The 25,787-nt window shown below is 39.9% G+C and overlaps 1 protein-coding gene across 1 annotated transcript; it reads right to left on the bottom strand.

Moving 5' to 3' along the window:
* Positions 1-11,263: 11,263 nt before the first annotated feature.
* LOC119915272 (collagen alpha-1(XI) chain-like) lies at positions 11,264-25,651 on the bottom strand (the record flags this gene model as incomplete). The annotated part of the gene is made up of 22 exons (XM_038734811.1): positions 11,264-12,184; positions 12,278-12,511; positions 16,053-16,121; positions 16,310-16,422; positions 16,639-16,963; positions 17,148-17,201; positions 17,304-17,339; positions 17,464-17,517; positions 18,792-18,899; positions 18,991-19,044; positions 19,222-19,275; positions 19,362-19,469; positions 19,550-19,603; positions 19,824-19,877; positions 19,991-20,044; positions 20,762-20,815; positions 24,690-24,797; positions 24,941-24,994; positions 25,091-25,144; positions 25,235-25,288; positions 25,394-25,447; positions 25,552-25,651. Coding segments are annotated over 22 exons (1,996 nt in total), but the record flags the coding sequence as incomplete, so codon positions are not given.
* Between the last annotated feature and the right edge of the window lie 136 nt (positions 25,652-25,787).

Below are 25,787 nucleotides of genomic sequence, written 5' to 3' on the forward strand. Positions count from 1 at the left end.
GGCTACAGGAGATGCTCCTGGAAACAGCTGGTTAGGTCCCTCTGAGCCGTGCGTGTGTTTCCTAGACTCCTTCCTTCGCCTGGCAGTAAGACACTGGCTGAGCCAGTGCTGCTTTCTCATTTATCCACTAACTCTCTGTCTCTGCCTTCCTCCACCCTCCCTCCATCTCTCTCTCTCAGACACACTCCACCATCTCTCCGCCTCGCTCACGCTCTCACCTATTCTCTCAGATCATTCATTAAATGAGCACATTCTCGTGTAATAATAACAATATTTGCATAAAAGATCAAGTGGATAACATAAAATACGAAATAGGCTAATATAACAAAATCCCACTAGACATTTATCCTGTTTCTCACCTGTGTTGTCTATTTTCCCACCCATGCTCCTTATCTCCTTTTTCTCTTTCTACTAACTTTTCATCTTTATTCACTGATTTATTTTCCTCCCTGTCCATTCTCCCCACTTTCCTTTTATTGATTAAATGCAAACGCCTACATGAAAGCTCTGGAGTGACCTGTCCCTGCTCTGTGGGTTTGAGTGTGCATATTTGTGTTTTCACATGCATTGCAAACTGATGCAATACTGCCACCGTGTGGCCAGCAGTGCTTCCCACCATAAACTCTTGTTCAAGCTGTCTCACACTAGATTTGATCAAAACTGAGAGGAAGTACAAGATGTTCAGAAGATGTTTGATTTGATCTGTGTCTGCAGCATTTCCATGGTAGCAACAAACCCCGAAAATAACAGCAGCCAATGTGTCACTTCTTTATTTTGTAGTATTTGTGTAGACCTGCTCAGGGACTGCAGATGAAAAGAAACTCATTGCCAATTCCATCCTACATACAGTAATGAGGGTGTACAGTATATATTATGCACTAATTGTCTTAGTATACTGTTTTTGCTGTTAGTAATTATTATTACATTTGAGTAGGCTACTTAGGATAAATGTTTTATACTCATCAGGAAATAACACAGGATTTGCACACAGCATAAAATTGCAAGCAAAATGCTTTTTTCCAAGGAGCTTTCTGTCACAAAGCTGTTTTACTACCATCGACATTTTATTTTATTTTTTCCAGCTCTGACCAACACTCCCATTTCCTTTGTGCATTGCTTTGTGGGAAAATAGTGTCCATTAACAGGACGCTACAAATAAAAAAAAAAGATTAAACACATTTCACACACACAAATAGTCTTGTGGAATGTTCTTGTCTTTTCTCATATGTCATGATAATGATGATGTGTTGGTCTGTTCTGTACACACATCTATTGTATATGTGTCTATCCATCTCTCAGGATTTTGGAGGGGAGTTTTACCTCATTTGAATTTTGGTGAAAGTGGATCATATTTTAGGCTGGTTGTGGCTGCGCGTGTCTACTCATGATGTTTTGCTGACATTGGTTGTACTTTCTCATTGTTGTCTGTAAAAATAATAATAATAATAACTCAACCAATGTCCTTGAATTCCTTTGAATATATTTCCTGACCTTATTAAAACCAAATTTGTAGTTAAGTCTTGAAGTGGTATCTTGCACTTTTGATGAAAGTGACAATACAGAAATTACCATAAAGCGCTGTTAATTCACCAAATAATGAAATAATGTTAACATGTTTCATATGTTCTAGACTAGACTTATTTGGGATCTTCAGAGAGGTAGTGCTGCATGCAAATCAATTGTATTTAACCATGTTTTACAGCTACAGACACCAACATAAATATAAAAAATCATGTTTATAAGCATTTCACATAAAATTAGGCCAGAGGTATCCAAGAACCTCGACAGAAGATAAGTGCTAACAGCTGATATGTGATGCGTACTATAACAAGATAACTACAAATGAACATGGCTGTTCTGTGGTTGGCGCCTGGAGCGATTATGTGTTGACAATTTAAATAACTAACACTAAATGTTTTATTATGCCTTCTCATCAGCGGTTACATGCTAATGGTTTCTTGTCTCAGTAAAGAATCCCAGGGTACACATGGGTTATACATAAAACGCCATTCAGTGAATATGCTGAACTAACATGAATATTTCAATCAGCAGCACTTAGGGGTAACACAGTCATCGGGAGATGCAGGGACACAATAGAGCTGACATGGCAACTGAGCAGTATGACACACCTTCAGGATATTTATGGTCACTGACTCAGGTAGCTCCCTCTTCGCATTTCTAGGAAATATATATATATGTGTGTGTGTGTGTGTGTGTGTGTGTGTATATATATATATATATATACATATATATATATATATAATATGCTATATAATATATAATATGCTATATAATATATAATATGCTTTTATATAACAAAAAAAGCAAAGCAAAGTGCAAAATACGTCACAGAACTACTGATAAAAAACACTGAAACCAAAACAATGAGTGAAAAGAAGGCACATTAAAAACCCACAATAACAGATAGGAATACAAAATGCCCTAAACTAAATTCATAATAATATGATTTTAGCAGAAGCTGGAAGGAAGACTCTGAAGATACTGGCAAGACCTCCTCTTGCAGCAAATACTATATTTATCTAGTCCTTTTTATGCTGTCGATCCATGAAACATTTCATTTCTTTGGACACAGTGTAGAAAAGGCTCAGAAAGATCTAGGGTGAAAGCAAATGGAATTTTTCAACAAGACGTGTGTTTTGGGAGATATAAATATATTTCCCATGCCAACAAATGCATGCTTTAAATATGGAAAGAGCCAAAACGAAAAGTGCTACACTTTAATACACCAAAGTGTGTGTTACCCTGAACTTAACTTCTTCTGTGCTTTGAAGTACAGCACAATTATTCACAGTTAAAAATTGTCATCTGACAAAAAAGAGAAGTCTTTAGGACACAATTATAAATTCGTCTCCATCCATTTATCCCTGGGCATCTGATGTGAAGTTGGAAAACTGCAATAATTTAACTAACACTCTCCATTTTCCACCACAGAGTTTATTTGGAGTTGGAGGTGAGGGCACAGTGTCATCTTACCTTACATGAGCAGAGAGTAAACAGGAGCTGCAGGACCCAAAATGCTTCAGGTGGACACATCACCATTCTTTGCTCTCCTTCAGATCTCCAGAGTCTTGACCCAGGTTTGGCTCACTGCAGGCATGAAAAACATAACACATGTTGTGACCCTGCATAGACTCCAAATTCAGGTACCACTGGGGACTGCACACCTCCCTTTGTTAGCCTCGGGATTGTGAAATACTGTTGTTGCTAAGACTGAATCCCCTCTGTCAGAGGAAGAACACAGTCCTGGTGTTGGCTGCATGCTGAGAAGAGCCACTCAGGAGCCGAGTGGGGAGGACAACTTTCGCTGAGAAGGTGAAATAGGGGGAGTAGAGAAGGAGGAGTTGGAGAAAATTATCTGTTACATCAACACAGGCAGTGAATTACAGTTTGTTAACGGGTCTGTGGGTTCACTTGTACGTTGCACTTTAAAAATGTTTGAGATATGCTACATGAAAAAAGCTGAGATAGCACTGTTGGTTTTGGTCTCATCACGCTAGAGAACTAGTGTAGAAATAATGCATTTGAAAAACTTTACCTTTGTTTAGAGCCCAGTGTTGTGCCACACCTACAGTATCTCACCAAAGTGAGTACACCCCTCACATTTATATTTGATTATATCTTTTCATGTGACAACACTGAAGAAATGACTCTTTGCTACGATGTAAAGTAGTGAGTGTACAGCTTGTATAACAGTGTAAATTTGCTGTCCCCTCAAAATAACACATCAAACAGCCATTAATGTCTAAACCGCTGGCAACAAAAGTGAGTACACCACTTTTCCATTACCAGTACTAGCACAACTCGACTAGACCCAGTGCCCCTCAATGTAGCTGATCGTCATAGCAACGCTACACACAACTGCCGCAACTTAACGTGTGACACACACATCAGCGACCCACATACAGCTGTCTCTTGATTTAAGTTAAAACGTTTCAACATTACTCAGAATGTAAAGACAGATAAGCGGTATGAAAACCTTCCAGCTGTGTTTTCCTCTGCCGTTGTTGCTGCAGCGGTCTGTGTAACAGTGGGACCAGAGGGCTCTGTGAGCGGGCGGCTGGCCAGCCTCACAAGCTCCTCCTGCGGGTTGGCGCCATAGACAGTATATTACTGGACGAAGCTGATTTGACTGGAGAGCAGCGAAGCCAGTTATGGACCAACAAAATACTACAGGGCTACTTCCTGTTGGCACCAGCGCCTCCTGCGCATGATCGCACAGCATAACCGTGGTTTAATGACATAAAACAACGTCAGAAACATGGTAATTCTGGCACAACAAAAAGTTTCATGGTTCAGTGTCTTTGTCTGACTCGGATCGTCACTGTTTAATAAGCCCACCTACAAGGCTCTCCTGCCAAAAACCAAAGTAGCTTACTGATGGCCGAATAGTTGTTTTAAATTCACTGAGAGTTTATAATCTAAGCAATACGGTTACATCTCTCATGTGCGACGGGATGTCACAGGGTTTTGACGTCATTTTTGGGCTTACATGGAACCATCCATGCAGGCTTTGGTCGGCTTCACTGTTTCAGCTGTGGCTTACCCCCTTGAGTGGCACAGGCTTCCCCCGCAGCCACTTGTGGGAGTAGTATGTACCGGAGCTGCAGTTTCAGGACCGCAATCCAAGGACCAGAGCTCACAGCCGACATGCTGGCAGACACGGTTAACCTCCTTCGTGTTGCTGTGCATTACCACCACCACTCCACTAGATGGCGCTGTCACAAAAGAACTACGATCCTAGAACTGTGGTCCCAGGATTGCGGGGGTTCTGAAACTGCAGCCTCCTGTACTGCAGCTACATAATAGGCTACTGACCTACGGAGCTCTTCAAGCACATTTTTGTTCCGCCATCACTTTTTGTAAATCTGCCAATATCTGAAATCTACACAGTTGATTTCTCACTTCAAAACTTCTCAGAAGTGGATTTAGTGATGAAATAACGTATAAAAATTGTAAAATATAGATTTGGTCAATCTTGTCAAATCTTATCTCTCATTCCGCTCTCAACATGTCAAAATTGGTAACTATAAATCAAACCCCCTATGTCTTTCAACCGGGGTCCCACAGGGCTCCATACTTGGTCCAACCCTTTTTAGCATATACATTAATGATTTACTTTCTGTTTGTGGAAATTGTGATATTTTAATGTATGCTAATGATACAGTTATTTTTACTCATGGTAAGACTGCTGAAGAGGTTGCAATCAGAATAACAGATGCATTAGTGAAGGTCACATCCTGGCTTAATCACTGTTGTTTGCAACTGAATGTTCCAAAAACAGTTTGTATGTTTCTTTCCAAAGGTTCCATAGACGCAGAGCAAGACATTTTCATTTCAGAACACAGACTAAAAGTTGTCTCAGAATACAAGTACTTAGGACTACACTTAGACTCAAACCTTGCCTTCAAAACCCACATAAAGAAGGTCTGTAATAAGGTAAAGTTCAGTTTGGCTAATTTCAGGTATATCAGAAACCTTCTATCAACTGAGGCAGCTAAGTCATATTTCCACTCATTGGTTCTCTCCCACATCACCTACTGTCTGATAAGTTGGTCCAACTCACACTCTACAGCCTTAAAACCACTGAAATCATTATACAAACAAGCACTCTAGACAATAGGCCATTTCGTTACCGTCATTGCCATATTCTAAAGAAGTATAAACTGCTTAGTTGGGCAAACCTCATAAAATACAGAAACGTCTGCTTAGTTTATAAGATCTTGCACAGTTTAGCTCCTCCTCCTTTGTCTGGCCTTATCAACTTTAAATCAACTGCAAACAGTTACTAGAGGTGCAGCTAGGAGGGACTGCACAATCCCACTCAAAAAACTGTATTCAGCCATGCCGTCTTTTCATTTACAGCGTCACATCAATGGAACTCCATTGATACCACCATCAATTAGTTTAGTCTCCATCCTATTACTCATTTCAGAGTAATGATAAGAAATGGCTTATTGAAAATCAACATTGTCAACACTGACGCTGGTCCCATCCACCAACAATAACTGTATCATCTATTTTTAGATTTGATCTGCTCATCTTGTTTACTCAGTTATTTGTGATTTTTAACACAGTGTAATTTTTTTACCTTTTGTCAATTGTATAATGTATTTTATTGTATTATAACAGTTTACTATTTTAGGATGCCTGATAACATCTGGCAAGGGGACTGCCGATGAAAACTAGCCTGTGGCTAACTCGGTTACGCTAACATTTGCTTTGAATGTTGATCAGTGTACATTGTCCCTTTTCAAATAAATAAATAAATAAAATAAAAATAAAACTTTCTGCTCCTGGCCTCTGTCTGGCGCGCACAATGATGATGCAGTGAATAGTGACGATTCTCTCTGACCAATCAGTAGTCTGATGTGTTTTCACGTCACATTTTAGAATCGCCTCAGCTCGCTCGGACCCTCGATGGAGGTGATACAAAAAAAAGTACCGGACAGCAGGTACAAGTACAACCTTTCCACAATGGAAAACCATAACAAAGGCGCGGCAAGTTGAGGCGAATCGAGCTGGTACCATGCAGTGGAAAAGGAGCTTAAGTGAAAATGTCCAAATTGGGCCCACTTAGTAATTTTCCCTCCCTGGCATCATGTGACTTGTTAGTATTACAAGGTCACAGGTGTGAATGTGGAGAAGGTGTGTTAAATTTGGTGTCATCGCTCTCACACTCCCTCATACTGGTCACTGGAAGATCAACATGGCTCATGGCAAAGAACTCTATGAGGATCTGAAAAAAAGAATGGTTGCTCTACATAAAGATGGCCTAGGCTATAAGAAGATTGCCAAGACCCTGAAACTGAGCTGCAGCACGGTGGCCAAGACCATACAGCTTGTCAACAGGACAGGTTCCACTCAGAAAAGGCCTTGCCATGGTCGACCAAAGAAATTGAGTGCACATGCTCAGCAGCATATCCCGAGGTTGTCTTTGGGAAATATACGTATGAATGCTGTCAGCATTGCAGCAGAGGTTGAAGGGGTGGGGGGGTCAGGCTGTCAGAGCTCAGACCATACACCACACACTGCATCAAATTGGTCTGCATGGCTGTCGTCACAGAAGGAAGCCTCTTCAAACATTATGCACAAGAAACCCTGCAAACAGTTTGTTCAAGACAAGCATACTTAGGACATGGATTACTGGAACCGTGTCCTGTGGTCTGATGAGACCAAGATAAACTTATTTGGTTCAGATGGTGTACAGTCAAACATGGTAGTGGGAGTAATAATAATAATAATAATACATTTAATTTGTAATGCACTTTACATTTACGCAAATCCCAAAGTGCTACATGATAAAACAGGTAAGAGCTAAAAATAAAAACACATGGAGAGCATGAAAATAAAAATAATAAAAATAAATAAAATAAACAAAAACAATAAGGAAAAGGGCAAGAGTTCAATCAAAAGCTCTCCTAAAAAGGTGGGTTTTAAAGCCACGTTTAAAAGTATCCACAGTGGTGAGTGTGGGACGGAGTTTGGCGATGTTCCTGAGGTGGAAGAAGGAGGTCTTGCAGAGATGTTTGATGTGAGCCTCAAAGGTCAGATGAGAGTCCATTTTAACACCCAGGTTAGTGGCTGATGTTGAAAGTGGAATATTTTGAAGGAGATGCTGGTAATGTCAGATGACCGAACCTGGTGTGGAGTGCCGACTAAGATGGCTTCTGTCTTTGAGCTGTTACAGAAAGTTTTGCTTCATCCTCGCCTTTATCTTCTCCAGGCAGGTGGTCAGAGTGGATGATGGCAGGGCAGCAGAGGGGGTTGGGTTTGTCCTGAGTTGAGTGTCATCAGCATAGCAGTGGAATGAAATTCCATGCCAGCTGATGACATGTGGCATGTAGAGAATAAACAGGGTGGGGCCAAGTACTGAACCTTGAGGGACACCACAGGTGACGTAGTGTGTCAGGGATTTAGCCTCTCCCAAGGCATGCCAAAGACATGCGCAGTTCTCCCGGTGAGGTAGGATGAGAACCACTCATGGACAGAATCAGAAACACCGAAAGTGGAATTTAGACGGTGGAGGAGGATGTTGTGGTCCACAGTGTCGAATGCTGCAGTCAAGTACAGGGGGATGAGAAGAGATGGGGAGCCAGCGTCTGCACTCATCAGCAGACGCTGGCTCCCCATCTCTGCAATGACACTCACTGACCAGGGTCAGGGTCACAAATGAGTGTCATGGTCTGGGGGGCTGCATGAGTGCTGCCGGCACTGGGGAGCTACAGTTCATTGAGGGAACCATGAATGCCAACATGTACTGTGACATAGTAATGCAGAGTATGATCCCCTCCCTTCGGAGACTGTGCTGCAGGGCAGTATTCCAACATGATAACGACCCCAAACACACCTCCAAGTCGACCACTGCCTTGCTAAATAAGGGTAAAGGTGATGGACTGGCCAAGCATGTCTCCAGACCTAAACCCTAATGAGCACCTGTGGGTCATCCTCAAACGGAAGGTGGAGGAGCGCAAGGTCTCTAACATCCACCAGCTCCATGATGTCGTCATGGAGAAGTGGAAGAGGACTCCAGAGGCAACCTGTGAAGCTCTGGAAAACAATGGTGGCCACACAAAATATTGACACTTTGGACCCAATTTGCTGCGATGGACTGGCGACCTGTCCAGGGTGTACCCCGCCTTTCGCCCGATGTTAGCAGGGATTGGCTCCAGCCCCTCGCGACCCTGTACACAGGATAAGCGGTTGACGATGGATGGATGGATGGATGGATGGATGGATGGGCCCAATTTGGACATTTCCAGGGGTGTACTCACTTTTATTGGCAGCGGTTTAGACATTAATGGCTGTGTGATATGTTATTTTTAGGGGACAGCAAATTTACACTGTCATCCATGCTGTACACTCACTACTTTACATTGTATCAAAGTGTCATTTATTTACAAAGAAATTACACAAATGTGAGGGTTGTACTCACTTTTGTGAGATACTGTAAATATAGGCTATATATATCTTTTGTGCATGAGTGTGCAGTTGCTCCTGCTCGTACTCTTTCCTTGTTCCCATGTTTAGCTTTCTTAGCAAATGTTTTTGAAGTATTGGTTAGCGACCATAATTTGATCTTTCCAAGGAAAAAGCGTGAGAAAACAAGACTAAAAGTCTGTCATGCTAGCGCCCCCTTGAATGCACTGCTCAATTGCTAGACATCACAAAATGAAACTATTGAATGGACAAAAAATATAATACAAAGACAAATTTGCTATTCTTAGATTACCAGAATAAAGGACACATTGTTACACAAATTAAAAGGTTTTAAGTTTAGACCCACCTTTAAGCTCAGTTCTACATTGCCTAGACTCGTCATTACCTCATATTTTATCAGCTGTAAAGCCCATCATCAACTGCCCTTTGTTTAAGTTGTAGCCTTCATTATCAGCCAGACAATTAATTATTAATTAATATATATATATATATATATATATATATATATATATATATATATATATATATATATATATATATATATATATACACACAATTAATTCATTGTATGTATATTTAATGTAATTTTTCGTGGTTTTATTTGGTGATGATATGATTTTTGTGATATTGTTTTAAAGAATTCTGTGGTTTTTACTGCACAGATAACTCATTGTAATGTTTTAAATGATTTTGAACCTTATTGTGGCTTAAAAGAAATGAAGAACTCAACTTTTTCTTACCTTTATCTTGGCTTTCACATTATCTCTGTGGACATTGAAATCTATCTTCAGTACACTTCACTACAACTGAAAAGGAATAAAATATTAAACAGTGTCAGACCAATGTCGTTCTGACAAGTTGGGTAGCTCAAAGGGGACAAATATTAAGATTTCCACGTTTTTATTTTGAGTTTTTTCATAATGCTAAATAATAATAATAAAAAAGAGAGAACACGATGTAGCTGACTTTCATGTCACTCCATCTAAATTTCATCAATGAAATAGACTCTGGACGAGGTGTGTTGATCGGCTTCATCTCATTAAAGTTTCAGCCTCATTGGAAGTGTCAGGATAGACAGAAGAGCAGGGAGAGATAAGGGTCAACAAAAAGCAGCATGGTGTATGCTCAAACTGCAGCGCATAATGAATAGATTACTATCACACTTTACACACACACACACACATACACACATCTAAAATACAATTCCATTTCATAGTGGAAATTAATGAAAAGCATGGCTTCATGCCATGTTTGAAATATTTTGAGTGTGCTGCTGTGACAATTTAAATTCCCCATATTCTGCACTTACTAAGGCACTTTGGAGCTGATTCAAGATGCAGTTGCTGGGCTTTTAACTAGAACTCAGAGCACATTACATACATTTTATCATTCCTCCACTGGCTTCCAGCTTCCTGCTTTTTAAAGAATATACATCGAGATTTCACTGATTAGTGACAAGGGATTAAATGGATCAACCTATTTTTCTGACCTTTCAGGATAAGGGTAGGCTACTTAAGCGACCATTTGGTGTATTGTCATATCACTCTACTTTTGATACATTACTTTTAAAAATTGCTTTAATGCATTATATGTGGTCATCATGCACCCCATAACATCTTAAAAATGTTACAGTAGTAGAGACAATAAATCAAATGCGTATTTAACAAGACAAGTGTACAGCAGCAGTGACTTTGTGAGGCTATACTTAGGAAAACATGTGCTTTAAGCTAAATGCTGACAATGATGATGCTAACATGCTAGGTTGTTTACCATGTTAGGCATCTTAGATTAGCATGTCACCATGCTAACATTTGGTAACTAGCAATTTCATTAGTTGTATCTGCACCATGAACACGGTGAGTTAATGACAATAAACACAGCAGTTGTTGAGACATTCAACTAAATTACAAAAATGTCACCCTCATTTTGATGCTAAAGGAAAAGGGGATGCCCTTTATCAGTATACTTCGTCCTCTGGGGACCAACAATATCTGCACCAAATCTGATGGCAATCCTTCCAATAGTTGAGATATTTCAGTTAAAGTTCACTCAGTCAAAGTGTGAACTGACCGACATTACCATCACAAAAAATTGCTTTTAATTAACATTCATTTAACTGTATGCTGTCATGAAACACCCTGTAACCATTGTAAGAAATGTGCAGTATGAATATTGGGGAGACCTGAATAGAGCATACTGAAGGGAATACCTGGTTGAAAAGCAGAAGTACATGTGTCTCTCTGCTCCTAAGACCTTTATGCTTTTGGCTTTGCTTAACAAATGCATTCAATAAAACTCAATCTCATCACATTAACTTAAATGTACATTATGTACTTTTATTAAAATATGTTACTCAGTCACTTCCCCACACAACTATGCATAGAAAGACCTTGAGGCAATCATGTTTGTTATCTTGAAAAAATATAAAACATGGCTTCACAATATAAAAAAATGCACTGCCCCAGTTCCCTTTTACAAAGAAAATGTACTCCGCAAGGAGCCACATAATAGCACCGTGATGACTTACACTCCAATATACATCACATAATTATAACAACAAAATGGCAACAACAACAAAAACAAATTGAGGTTTGAAGATAACACAGAACAATACGGTGGATGAATGTTGCTGAAACATGGTGTTTTTGTATTTTTGAAGAGGATTCACTGATTCTTATGTTTGGGGACTTGTGTATGATTATTTATAGATGGGAATTGAGTGCATACATCAATAAATGTATGAACAGACATGGATGAAACTGTGACAGCACCATTTACTCCTCCAAAGAGGAAGGAAAAAATGTGTTTAACTGAGGACAGTCAATACATTTATGCACTGCTCTTGAGTCAGTTGAGAGAATGTATGAGATGGTAAGAATTGTAGAGTCTGAGTGAATGAATGCATAAAAGAATGAATGTTTAGATGAAGGAACACTGTTGTAGGTAAATCAATATATATATATATATAAATATGTGGGACCAAGTAAGTCTTGAATGTAGTTTTCTCCCTGCATTTAAAAAGTGTCCATGGCTCTTTTTCTTATTAAATTACTCCTGTTGTAATCTCTCTCCGGCTTGTTTAACCATTGTAGCAGACCGGGCCAACCTGGAAACCAAATTTCTGGTTTCCTTTCCCAAAATCTGGCACAGACACGTCAATGATGGGGAGCGTGTTAGACAGCGGAGCGTCAAATTCCAACACTGTCCTCTCTTGCCCCGAGCGAGCCTGAAGCAGAAAAACACAATTGAACAATCAGAAAACAAATGTAGGTGTATGTGTTCACACTGAAATGTCTGAATTTGAATTTGTGTAACTCACCTGACATCCGTCGTACAGTGCACTGATGTAATGTGTGTTCTCATGTGTCAGCTCCTCCCCGTTGATGCCTCTGAAGCGCAATGCGTGTTCGTGGCTGATTGTGGCGGCGTGCAGCCAGGCGGCGGAGTTGAGGCAGTGGTAGGTGAAGGTTTGCTTGGCTGTCGCGCTGAGCAGCTGCAGGAATGTCAACTGGACCACGTGGACTGGAACGCTGTCTGACCCTGAGTAGGAAAACTGAAGGAAAACACCAGAATCACACACAAATAAGAACCAAAAATGCAATTCTCAAAGCACTACCCTACCTGCACTCCGGTGTTATTTGCATGTATTTAAATGAGATAATATGCATACATTTGGCGCTTTCTATGCAAATGAGCTAACATTTGCAAAAATTGTCCAATTCACAAACACCAGTGCTAATAACCACACACAGTTGGAGTGAAATTATTAGTGTCTTCAAATAATTTCAGTGGTAACTGAAGCGCATTTATAAAGGGGGTCTCACACCCAGATTTTCCAGTGAATATGGCAGCTGTGATTGTAGCCAGGCAAAGCAATAGCACTTAACAGTACATCATATGTGCACAGATGGCACAGAACATAACTGATATACATCAGGAGGGAATGAAACTGGAAAACAACATAAAACCTACTGCTGTGTGGAAGCGGAGCCGGTAGTTACGCACTGTAACACAACATCACAGAGCAGAGTAGAAAAAACAGCTGTCCATGTGCCCACACTCAAAAGGAGGAGAGCACATTTAAAGCACCTAACTAATAATCCCTCTCTGACAAAACACTCCATACAGAGTGAGTCATAAAAAACTACTCTCGCAGAGAGAAACAAATGAAAGAGCAATGGGAGTTAATACATAATTAGAATAGTTAGAATTAGAATAAGATCTCTTGAAATTAAACATTTGTTCTTGCCGCTGCATTTCTATAATTATTTGACTCAGATGTTAATTAAGCATGTCTGTGTTATGCTACTTATCCTCAAAATTAGTATTTTTTTTGGTTGCTTACTGGGATATAGAAAAGGAGGTTTTTGATGAGAGATGGACTCCTAGGAGATTTGAACTGAGATAAGGACTCATTAACTGTTGGTTGAACTGTGCATTTTGTATTGAGCACTTACTGTATAATACACTGTGGTGAACTTAGTTTTTCTTGTTGTCTGTAGGTAGGCCTACTGATGATATTATATCATATTATTCAGTACACTTTAAGAGCAAATATTACAAAAATTACAGATGAATATTTAACAGATGCAAAACAAAATGCAAATTGCACTCATCTGCGAAACTTTATGGCCATGTTTGCGCTCGGGCTTAACGATTAATTGCATTTGCAATATTATCGCAATATGATGAGATGAGATTTTCTAATCGCAAAGGCTGTGATTACACAGTGGTCACATGACACGCGAGCGTAAATTAGTCTGCAGAGGAATAATCAACTTCGCACATTACGCTGTACCTTGACTTGTTCTTGTACAATGGCCGTAAGCTTGACAGAAGCTGACACTACAGACATTTAGTGTTACACAAGGACTGAGAGTAGCACCCACCACCTGCAGGTAAGGTGGTGGTGGGTGAAATCTTTGGGTCATCCGCAGCTTTGGCAGACAGGAAAAACGTACAACAGAAAGACACATGTAGTAAGCTAAGCTTATTGTGGCGATCGGCGCCTGTGTCACACACACAGCCAGGCACGTGCACACATAGACATCAAAGGGGCTCAAGCACCTGCCCTTTTTCTTCCTCAAGAGAAAGTGCCCTTATTTCTGGGATGCTTTTTTTTTTTAAATAAATAAATTATATATAGAGTATATATATATATATATATATATATATATATATATAGAGAGAGAGTATATATATATATATATATATATATATATATTCCTGTTGTGCACAGCTTTCCTGTCAAATAAATATATTTACTGAATAAAAAATCTAAATATCAGGAAAGGAGATGCTCTCTCTCTCCCTCAGGCGCAGACAGGCAGCAGCCCCTCCAGCTTCTCTCCCAGCAGTGTTTTTCTTGGCTTGTGTGGAGGTGAGTGGTGATGAACAAAAGACTAAACTACCAGTGCCTCGAGTTTACAGCTAATTCGCAAAAAGACAAAAGGCAAGTATAAGTCTTGCTAACATGCATGACTCTAATGTAATAAGTTAGCTAAAGTTAAGCTAAGGCAATTTATCATGGTTGGTCATACAGGCTAATGTTACTGTAGCCTACTTAATGTAGACACAACAGGTGAATACAGTACAATTCGTGTCTAATAATGTAATCACGATCGCCACATTGATATGCAAATTAGGCGTTAACTAATTAAAATGCGCTAATTTGCACACATTTGACAAGTCACTGCAGGTGAATGGGATAAAGAAAATAACTAAAGCATGTCACCACAGAGCTTCCTCAGTAAATGACTTACATCAAGACTCTTTCCCCTTGAAATGTTATGTTTAAATATGCAGATTAGATTGTTTTAGTTCATTTAGAAGAAATCTACTAATGCAAACCGACGAGAGGTAGGCTTAAAACAAACTCCATCTAAATGTGTATTTTGGAAATTTTCTTTCCATGTATTGTTCCATGAGTAAAAGAAGACAAAAGCATAATAGACCAAAATCTCAAAATTGACCACTATATGAAAACGTGTCCTGCCTTAAACAGTAACTTTACATGATATAGACAACCAAGTAATAACGAAAAGTGTTATGTAATCCAATAAGACCAAAATAATTAAAAGGATTTATTGCCTGGTCAAAAATAAACAAATTATTAGTGAAACTAACGTTTTGTCAAAAAGAAATCATAAATAATTATGAGAAGTGCCGTTTTTTTCACTTGAGCCCCTGCCCAACAAAATGTCTGTGCACATCCCTGCACACAGCCACCAGTCAGCTCAGGAAATATCTGTGAAACGGCGTTTCAAATCAAACTCACATGTCCGAAATTGGACCAGTCTGTCATGAGTTACTTACAGCCAGTGCGCTGCTTACCAGCATCAGAGGCTGCGGGGGGGCTCCGGTGTTGTTGGAGAATTACTAAGCTTGTCTATTAAACACAAAAGGCGTTTTCTTTCCGTTGGCCAACTTCTGAATTGAACCTCAAACTGAGTATTTTTTTGTTTGCTTACTGAGATATAGAAAGACGGACTCCTAGGAGATGGGAACTGAGATAAGGACTCATTAATTGGTGGTTGAACTGTGGGTTTTGTATTGAGCGCTTACTGTATAATACACTGTGGTGAACTTTGTTTTTCTTGTGGTCTGTAGGTAGGCCGACCTGATGATATTATATCTTATTATTTAATGCCATGACTTGACTCTCAAATTATCTTTCTCATATTATTATAATTTGATATTTCTTCTCCACCATTGCTCATAATAATAATTCATGCATCACCTAATTTCATCAAAACACAGGCCTGGCCTACAAGAAAGAACAGTGCATGTTTAATCTATCTAATATTGTGTTGGTCATACTACACGCTGATTTATTGCTTGTCTGTTTAGAATAATACAGAAGGTTAAAAAGCTTAAAAATTAATTTCATATTAAATATCATGGCGCTATAAACAACCGCTATCCATTCTGTGTTATAGCTGACTAATGCTGCTAATTATCATTCAACCACATATGTCCTACATTTGCAACAGTGTTTATAATTAAACTATTTATACTATACATTGTAAGTCCTTTTCCATGAAATTGTTGTACACTGGCATGCACAAGCAGCAATAAAAACCATGACACTATACCTGTTTTCCTTTCCTGAATTTACTGTACCAGGTTCCGGGCTTCTCCCCTTTCCAGGCTGCTAACTTCACCTGATAGCAAACAAAACAAAACAATCAGCTTCAAGTACAGCTCAGCTTCACTAAATCAACACACCGATTGACTAAATAATGTTAATCTCTTTCCCAGAAATCATTCAGCTTTTGTCAAAGGCTCCGGTTAGCTTTGAAGAGTTTTTCAAATGCTCAAAATCTGTGTGTGTGTGTGCACGAAAACTAACCGACTGGAACTTCTTGTCAGGGTACAGACACGTCTCTCCCTGTGCAGTGAAGTTACAAAACACCTTGAAGGAGTCTCTATGGCAACCCTGGTTTGGATCTATCCAGTACTCACCTGGAGAGAGAGGAAAGGGTAGAGGAGGGCAGAGGGTCAAAAAAACACATTGCTAATACCAGTGTCAACAACAAAAACACCAAACAGAGAAAAATCACACAGGAAGCAGACACGTGGACAGCTATAGGAAGAAAGACAGGCCGATACAATGAGTCAAGACTTGCAGGCAAACAGCTGTGATAAACAAAAGGTCAGAGACACAAATTGATAAAGTACCGTTGGGGAGATCTGGGTGGAGGAGCCAGAGCTCCTTACAGGTGCGGGCGGGGCTGTGGTACGTCCCTTGTGGGTTACGCAGACCCTCCACCTCTACTTTCATAGAGGACAGAGATGCAAACACTTCCTCCATGCCTTGGCCCTCCTTCTCCTTCATCCCACCGTGCTGCTCTGCCTGGTCCCCCTGCATCCATTCTTCCTCTCTTCCATCTATCGCATCCCCCTCCTCCTCTTCCACTTCAAATGTAGCACCATCCACCAAGGTGTGGGTTCTCCTTCTCCGTCCTCGCTCTGGCAGAGGGGAAATCCCAGCTGCTGGCAATCCCTGGGGAGAGGAGAGAAAGAAAAATGGTAAAGGGAAAGAAACAGGTAGGGAGGAAAGCAGATTAAAGCAGGCAGTTATAAATGAGAAAGGGGAGGAAGAAGCATTGGAAACAGGGATGAAGTTTTTATAGTTTTGTACTTTATTGATGGTTGTTAGTTGTACTAAATCTATAAGCAGAACTCACTGGTGGTCCTGGAGGTCCTGCAGGCCCAGTGTCTCCTCTGGGACCAATTGGACCCTAAATGCACACAGAGCAAAGGGATTAATTTAGGGCAGTAGAGAGGTATGAGGCTCCAAAGTGACTAATTCAATCCAATGAAACAGTGAGCATCACAGTTACCTGGTTTCCTTTTGAGCCCTTTAAACCAATAGCACCCTGTGAGAGAGGTAAAGAGTTAAAAGTTAAGACACACAAGATAAACAATGTCCCAGTAATCCCAATGCTAACAAGGGTGATTCATGTTTTTGCATGTACTGTCAGGATTATCTTGTATACTCACAGACAGACCCGTGGGGCCAAGGGGACCGTGAGGACCTGGTGAACCAAGCGGACCCTGACATTAACATAAAAGACATGAAACTGTCAGATTAAGAAAACAAGTAGATCTGCTGGAGGTAACTACTACAAATTCATTGCTGTTTTTGATCTTTTTATGGGATGTGATGCCAATTAGAAAAATATGGAATACATTGCCAGCCTTGTCCTTTTAAAGATGGACAACATTCAGTTACCTTGGGTGTTTGCTGTGTGTCAAAGTGCATGTTCAGGTGGGAACACTATATAAATCAAATTATTACTTACTACACTAATAAAGTCCAATCATGCTCACTCAACCTTAAAAAGTGTCACCTGAAAGGTTTTGACAATGTCTCAGCTGTTTTATTTTAGCTAAACCATGCTAATCAGAGCTGTATGAGAAACTACAGTATGTGTGACATATGACATTGTTCAAATGACTGTAAAAATGTAATTACTTTGGTGTGTATTATTAAAATACAATATACAGTAATACAGTACTGTAAATAAAATATAGTTCACTATGGTTCAAATTATAATCAAGCTATAGCCTAAATATATATATAAACACTGTAAGCAAAGTACTTGATTATTTAATTGTTTTTGATCCATGTAATTAAACTGGAGCAATACAGATCCAATGCCTTTTAATTTTATTAACTTACTGACCATATGCATATTTTTGAGTACCTTGATTTTTACCAGTGCAATTATGGCTCATAAACCAATTTAGTGTGAATGTGTTGCTTTACATTAATGTAATGAATTCTGTTTATGTATTTTATCCTTTACCAAAAACATACTGAACAATGTAACTGAATTTAGCATACATTTACACACCTAACAATGTTTTTTTCATCAACCAGGTCTTATATAAGTGTTTCTTTTTTTATATAGAATTGTGGTGGATGTACTTTTAGTGTTGTTATATTGTTTCTGCTTTATGTGCTCAAGTGCAATTGAATATAATAATTCATTGGTTTATTTCACTTAGGTTCTACTTACCTTGTAATTAATTATTGACAGGGGCAGGGTCTCTGATTGTGACTTGTAATGTAATGTGCAATGTAACGTAAATGTATGGTGCGGACTGTATGATGTATGTGAATGTAAAGTCCAAATGTGTTACTGTTGCTTACTGCAGCCTCATGCGGCACTGATGCCCAAGACAAATTTCCCTTCGGGGACAATAAATTTGATCTTGTCTTATCTTATAATGACAGTGCCCACAAACCAATTAACACAGGGCAAACCCGCGGACAAATTGGTAATCCAGGCTTGTGCGTATGTGTTTGTGTATATTTTCAGCACCTCATCTCCTTTTGGACCAGGTAGTCCCTGGTTTCCTGGCAGTCCTCTGTCGCCTTTCTCTCCCATGTCTCCTGGTGGCCCTATCAGACCTATTAGACCACCATGACCCTGCGATATGCAGCGATATCACAAATCAGCTGAAGTTCAAAGTCAGGTCAAGTTCAGAGTGAATGTTTATTTATGTACAGTATGCACGCACCTTGTCTCCCTTCTTGCCATGGTCTCCTTTCAGTCCAGGTAATCCCGGTGGACCCTGAGAAGATGAAGTTAGGATGATGTCAAATAAAAGCTGAAGTGTAGCAAGTGCATATAAAAACTTGCTTTACTTGAGTGTTCTGATCATACTGTCCCTAAACTATCAATAAAATAATAATTTTCATTTCTAATAGTATTTTCTCCATTATGTGCTTGCTTTGATGAGTCATCTTACCATGGGACCTGGGGGTCCTGTCTGGCCTGGGGGTCCATTTAAACCCTGCTCACCCTGAGAGAAAGATACACAGAAATAAATTAACCTCCATCTTTTTTATGCTCCACTTCCACTGCTTCATTCTTCACCCTGTGACTTACTGCAGGGCCAGGGATCCCTCTTAAACCTTGAGGCCCAGGTTTCCCAGGGTGACCCTGGGCACCTACAGGCCCTGTCTTGCCTATGGGACCCTCCAAACCGGGAGCACCCTGAAACAGACAGAGAATAGGGTGACCTTCAGAAGCTGTGAGCATTCAGATGTTATTAATCAGTTGTTTGTAACGCTCACCTTCGCTCCTTTCAGGCCTGCCTTTCCTTCCTTCCCTTGTTTTCCCAAGTGGCCCTGAAGAGCAGCATTTTATAACATTGAATAAAACTTTCTGACATAAAGATGCACTGATGCACAAACACACAGTGACAATGCACTGAGAAAAATACCTTCAACCTCATTCTAACAGAGGAAGATGTTTAATCTATTACTTAATCAAACATGGGGTAGAAAATTAGTGAGTGCATCAGAGGTCCCTGCAGGCACTGACACATTAACACAAAAACACACAAACCCTTCGCCCAGGAGGTCCAGGTGGTCCAGGTTCTCCTGCCGCACCTGGTGGTCCCTGAGCAATATAAAGAAAACTAATTATAAGGCCAGTCATTGCATTGTATGATGACAGCATCTTTTATGTTTATGAATTACTGAATGTCATGGTGTATGAAGGTAGGAGCTCACAGATTTCCCAGGGTCTCCTATGTCTCCTTTGGACCCGGGCAGACCATCCACACCCTGATGAGTGGCAAAAAAAAATAGTGGGCACAGGAAAACTACACTTCTTCTGCACCAGAAAATAAAGCTGAGGTTGTCTTTATGGCAATATGGAATAATTTAATGTAGAAAGAGCAATAACAAAGGGGCCGATGATTCAAACAAACTAGACAATATGTGATGATGTTTGACCCAATTGACAAAAAAAAAAAAACATCCTTTCATGAGGATACAGTTGGTACTGATATAAAAACTCAACTCCACACATTAGGCTTTTTTAACTACACTTTTCAAAGTTGCTATGCATTGGGAATTGAAATGCAAAATAATATTATTTGATATTCTATTATTTTATATTTTATAATAATATAATCATTTCTTACTCAATTTCCAGATGTAAATGTACCAGTTCTTAAATGAGCATGAGAATTTTGTCTTCGCTCCAAATTATGTTTAATGTACGATTCTACATATTGATCTTTGATTTGAATGTAATTTCAATGTTTGACTTTCCTTAAGTATAGGCTTTGTTTGACTATGTTTATGTTACGTAGCAAATTGTTCTTTTAAATACAATGCAAGTCACATAGACAAAAACCAAGGAAATGTGTTTAATCCCAGAAAGATCTGCTTTTGCTATTGCATTGGACAAGATGGTTCCATAACTGCCAAAATATTTTTAATTACAGATGCAGAAGAAGTAAAAGAGGAAGATGATCAGAAAAAGCAGGCACTCACATTGGGTCCAGCCTCTCCCTGTTGTCCAAGGTCTCCCGTGAGACCTATAGGACCCTGAGGAGAGAGAGAGAGTTTGAGCTAGTACAGAAGTAGTACAGAAGTATACTGGATAGCACAGAATAATGGGCTATAAATGTGTTTTGAATGATATACTGTCCTACAAAGCCAGAGGACAGTGACTACAGAAGCAGTGAAGTGTGATAGATAGAAAAGTTGTATTGCCTTTATTTTATGCCTTTTTAGGCTGATCATTTTCAATGCCATAAAGCCTACATAATACATATAAATGCTGATACTGCACTTTGCCTTTGGATAATGTTCATGGAATTCAAAAGGGAAATGCAGTACTACCAGCAAATGCCCGGTGGGCCAACAGGTGTTTATTTATTTATTTAACTGTTTTAAAAAATGGGCCAACGACCGGCCCATAAAGCATGGACAGTGGCCCGTTGGGTCATTTTCTATACTGACACTGGGCTGGCCCAATCGCATCTCTAACTGTGTGTGGAGGAGGTGTGATGTAGCGAAGCAGAGTGACAGAGTGGCAGGGCCGAGGGACAGAGAGAGCAGTTTGAAATGGCAGATGTTGTCTCCAACAATTTTTAAAGCATTTGTTAAAAATGTTCTAAAAAAATTAAGAAATATTAATTAACAAATGAATGCTATAAGAAAAGTTTATTTGCACCTGCAATGCATTATAAATATAGAAGAAACATCTGGGTTGTCCAAAAAAATTAACTTAAGCTAAAAAAATAAGCTACTGATTATTGCATTATATTCTATTATATTTTTATATTCTGAATTGTCACCTGCCACATGAATTTCGTGTTTCCCTCTATATATATATAAAGACATTTCCACCATAAATTGGTGCAGAAAATCCCCCATATACGATCCCCCAATCGTATATTTCACCAATAATATTTTTTCTAGATAGTATTAAAGTACTTAAAATACTGTCTTGTTCTCATGACCCCAATCTTGTGCAATGTCACGTCTCGTGATTCATTAGGGAATACATAGGGCTGGACGATTTGGCCTAAAATCATAATCACGATTAATTGAACATTTTACATCGATTACGATTAATGAATGATTATTTTGTTTTTGATTGTTGTTGTTTATTTGGGTTTTTTGCCCTCATAGTTCACTGACAAGGTTTTTACTGTAAATATGCTCAACTCTTAATGCTGGGTTTACTTTTTCAAATTAACAAATAAAGAACTAAAAAATCGATTTTGTTGACATGCACATATCAAGATATTCTACTACAGTTAACCATTTTCACCCACACACTGTGCGCGCAAAGTAACACTCAACGCTTTGCTAGCTTCCTCTTCTCAATCATCAAAGGATATCTACATGACAGGTGCTGTTATAAGAGCAGCGGAGGTAACATCATTAGGTCCTTTTTAATAGCAGTGCAATGTGTGTGCTGTTAGTGAGAGGGTGAGCGAATCAGAGAGAGATAGAGCCGCAGACAGTGACGGTGAAAGCGAGCGAGTAAATTGTCAATCTGGCAGTTAATCTGCAGTGTAGGTCACAGTGTGTAAATTAATACAACAAATGTCAACAAATGTCTGTTGTTTCCCCAGCTGTTGGAAAGTGAAGGAAGTTAGCACTAGCTAGCATCTCCCGGAGATGACTCTGGTCTGGAAGCTGAGCAGGATTGGAGGGGGTTGAGTCATGTGAATACACAGGCAGTAGTATGTTTTAAGGGGAAAAATTAACAGGATTAAATAACCGACATGGGAAAATTACATTGGCTAGAAGCTCTGAATTTCGGTTTAGATTACTTTTCAATTAATTGTCCAGCCCTAGCATGTTATATGGAAGCATGGTGTATTGGTGAGGAGTGTCCAACCGATTTTGGTGGGCCGCCTGGGCCAAAAATGCCAGGGCCGATTTTCTGTCCTCTGTTGACCAGATTACCAGTCCAGCCCTGTTGCTGGAGCTACAGCCTCATTTACTTGTGTAGCACACCAAACTCAACTACCAAGACGTCAGTTCCTCAAAATTTATATTTTTCAGCAATGGAAAAATCTAGTAAATGTAGTTTTAACTTTTGATGAGACTAGAAGACGCTACCGCCGCAGCTAGCTTTCACTTGAAATATGTAACTTTCTTTCTTCAGCTGTTTAGTACACAATAGCTCTGTGGTAGACAGAGCAATTAGTGCAACAGCAGCTTCTAGACAGATTCCTATAGAAGCCAGAGTACTGCAGCATGGGCAGCCACACAAATCCAGAATTTATATGTTTATTGCTTTGTGTCGCAATGTATTGTACAGTATACATTTGCTGGTCATATAATTAGAATATCATCAAAAAGTTGATTTATTTCAGTAATTCCATTCAAAAAGTGAAACTTGGATATTATATTCATTCATTACACACAGACTGATATATTTCAAATGTTTATTTCATTTAATTGTGATGATTAAACTGACAACTAATGAAAATCCCAAATTCAGTATCTCCAAAAATTATTAAATTACTAAGACCAATACAAAAAAAGGATTTTTAGAAACGTTGGCCAACTGAAAAGTATGAGCATGTACAGAACTCAATACTTAGTTGGGGCACCTTTTGCCTGAATTACTGCAGCAATGCGGCGTGGCATGGAGTCGATCAGTCTGTGGCACGGCTCAGGTGTTATGAGAGCCCAGGTTGCTCTGATAGTGGCCTTCAGCTCTTCTGCATTGTTGGGTCTGGCGTATCGCATCTTCCTCTTCACAATACCACATAGATTTTCTATAGGTTTAAGGTCAGGCGAGTTTGCTGGCCAATTAAGAACAGGGATACCATGGTCCTTAAACCAGGTACTGGTAGCTTTGGCACTGTGTGCAGGTGCCAAGTCCTGTTGGAAAATGAAATCTGCATCTCCATAAAGTTGGTCAGCAGCAGGAAGCATGAAGTGCTCTAAAACTTCCTGGTAGACGGCTGCGTTGACCTTGGACCTCAGAAAACACAGTGGACCAACACCAGCAGATGACATGGCACCCCAAACCATCACTGACTGTGGAAACTTTACACTGGACTTCAAGCAACGTGGATTCTGTGCCTCTCCTCTCTTCCTCCAGACTCTGGGACCTTGATTTCCAAAGGAAATGCAAAATTTACTTTCATCAGAGAACATAACTTTGGACCACTCAGCAGCAGTCCAGTCCTTTTTGTCTTTAGCCCAAGCGAGACGCTTCTGACGCTGTGTCTTGTTCAAGAGTGGCTTGACACAAGGAATGCGACAGCTGAAACCCATGTCTTCCATACGTCTGTGCGTGGTGGTTCTTGAAGCACTGACTCCAGCTGCAGTCCACTCTTTGTGAATCTCCCCCACATTTTTGAATGGGTTTTGTTTCACAATCCTCTCCAGGGTGCGGTTATCCCTATTGCTTGTACACTTTTTTCTACTACATCTTTTCCTTCCCTTCGCCCTCTCTATTAATGTGCTTGGACACAGAGCAGCCAGCCTCTTCAGCAATGACCTTTTGTGTCTTGCCCTCCTTGTGCAAGGTGTCAATGGTCGTCTTTTGGACAGCTGTCAAGTCAGCAGTCTTCCCCATGATTGTGTAGCCTACAGAACGGACTGAGAGACCATTTAAAGGCCTTTGCAGGTGTTTTGAGTTAATTAGCTGATTAGAGTGTGGCACCAGGTGTCTTCAATATTGAACCTTTTCACAATATTCTAATTTTCTGAGATACTGATTTTGGGGTTTTCATTAGTTGTCAGTTATAATCATCAAAAGTAAGAGGAATGAACACTTGAAATATATCAGTCTGTGTGGAATGAATGTATATATTATACAAGTTTCACTTTTTGAATGGAATTACTGAAATAAATCAACTTTTTGATGATATTCTAATTATATGACCAGCACCTGTACCAACGGTACAGTATTTAAGAGTTTATTAGAATGATTGTTTCTCACAGCATTGCCCTTGGCTCCATCCTCTCCTGCGGTGCCCCTGGCTCCTGGGGGACCAGCTGCTCCTGAAGGGCCCGTATCTCCCTTCTCCCCCTGGTCTCCTTTTCCTCCCTAAAGTACCAAAGGAGCAGAGTGAGCGATAAGATGGCTGGGGCAAAGGAGAAGAGCAAGAAACTTCAAAAACGAAGATAGATGGAGAAAATTTGAAGATGCCTTGATCATCTTTTGACCCCCCAAAAATCAAACAAACTCACTAGCCTTCCTGGAACACCAACTGAACCAGGGTCACCTGCTTCGCCATCCTCCCCCTTAGAGAGAAAGAAATTATGTGTAAGAGACAATTTGTTATGGAAGGAGCGTTGTCATGCAATGTGTATGCAAAATATATGAGTTAATTTCTTTACCTTCTCTCCAACAATACCTGGTTGTCCTACCATCCCGGGTCGACCAGTCGGACCCTGCACAACACAGAGATCACAGTTTTTCTTCAGAATTCAATGCAAGTGCTCAAATAAAAGATAATGCATTCATATTACTGTGAGACTTACCTGTCCCCCAACAGGTCCTTGAGGACCATTAGGGCCTTGTTGACCAGGTGGACCCTACAACCAGGTTATGTAACATGGGAGAAATAACAGCAGTTTATTCATTTGTGTAACAAAGGAAAATGTGATGTAAATAAGGGACTAAACTGGAATAAAGCTCACCATTAGTCCCACATGGCCACTCTCACCCTTCTCTCCTGGTAGACCGGGCATGCCCTTGAAAACCAAACATGGGATTAGAGGATTAAAGTGAAGAGCTCCAAGTTCACTCCAAGATATTGCTTCAATGATCTGCACCGTGACTGCTATACAAATCTCACCTGTAATCCTATTGGTCCTTTAAGGCCCTTAAAGCCACGGAGACCCTCATCTCCTTTCGGACCGTACATGCCCTGCTGGCCCCGGGGACCCAGTATCCATCTAGACCCGGTACACAGAGGAGATGAACAGTGAACGTCTTTATGACTTAAAATGATAATGAAGTATTGTTAAAATTAATGTTTTTATATGTTGGACTTTTTGGTTACAACTCCTCAGGCCATTGCTTTAAACAATG

This window comes from Micropterus salmoides, unplaced genomic scaffold (genome assembly GCF_014851395.1).
Source record: "Micropterus salmoides isolate LMB-PRFRI ecotype aquatic unplaced genomic scaffold, ASM1485139v1 Ms_hic_scaffold_2027, whole genome shotgun sequence".
Classification (NCBI taxonomy): Eukaryota; Metazoa; Chordata; class Actinopteri; order Centrarchiformes; family Centrarchidae; genus Micropterus; species Micropterus salmoides.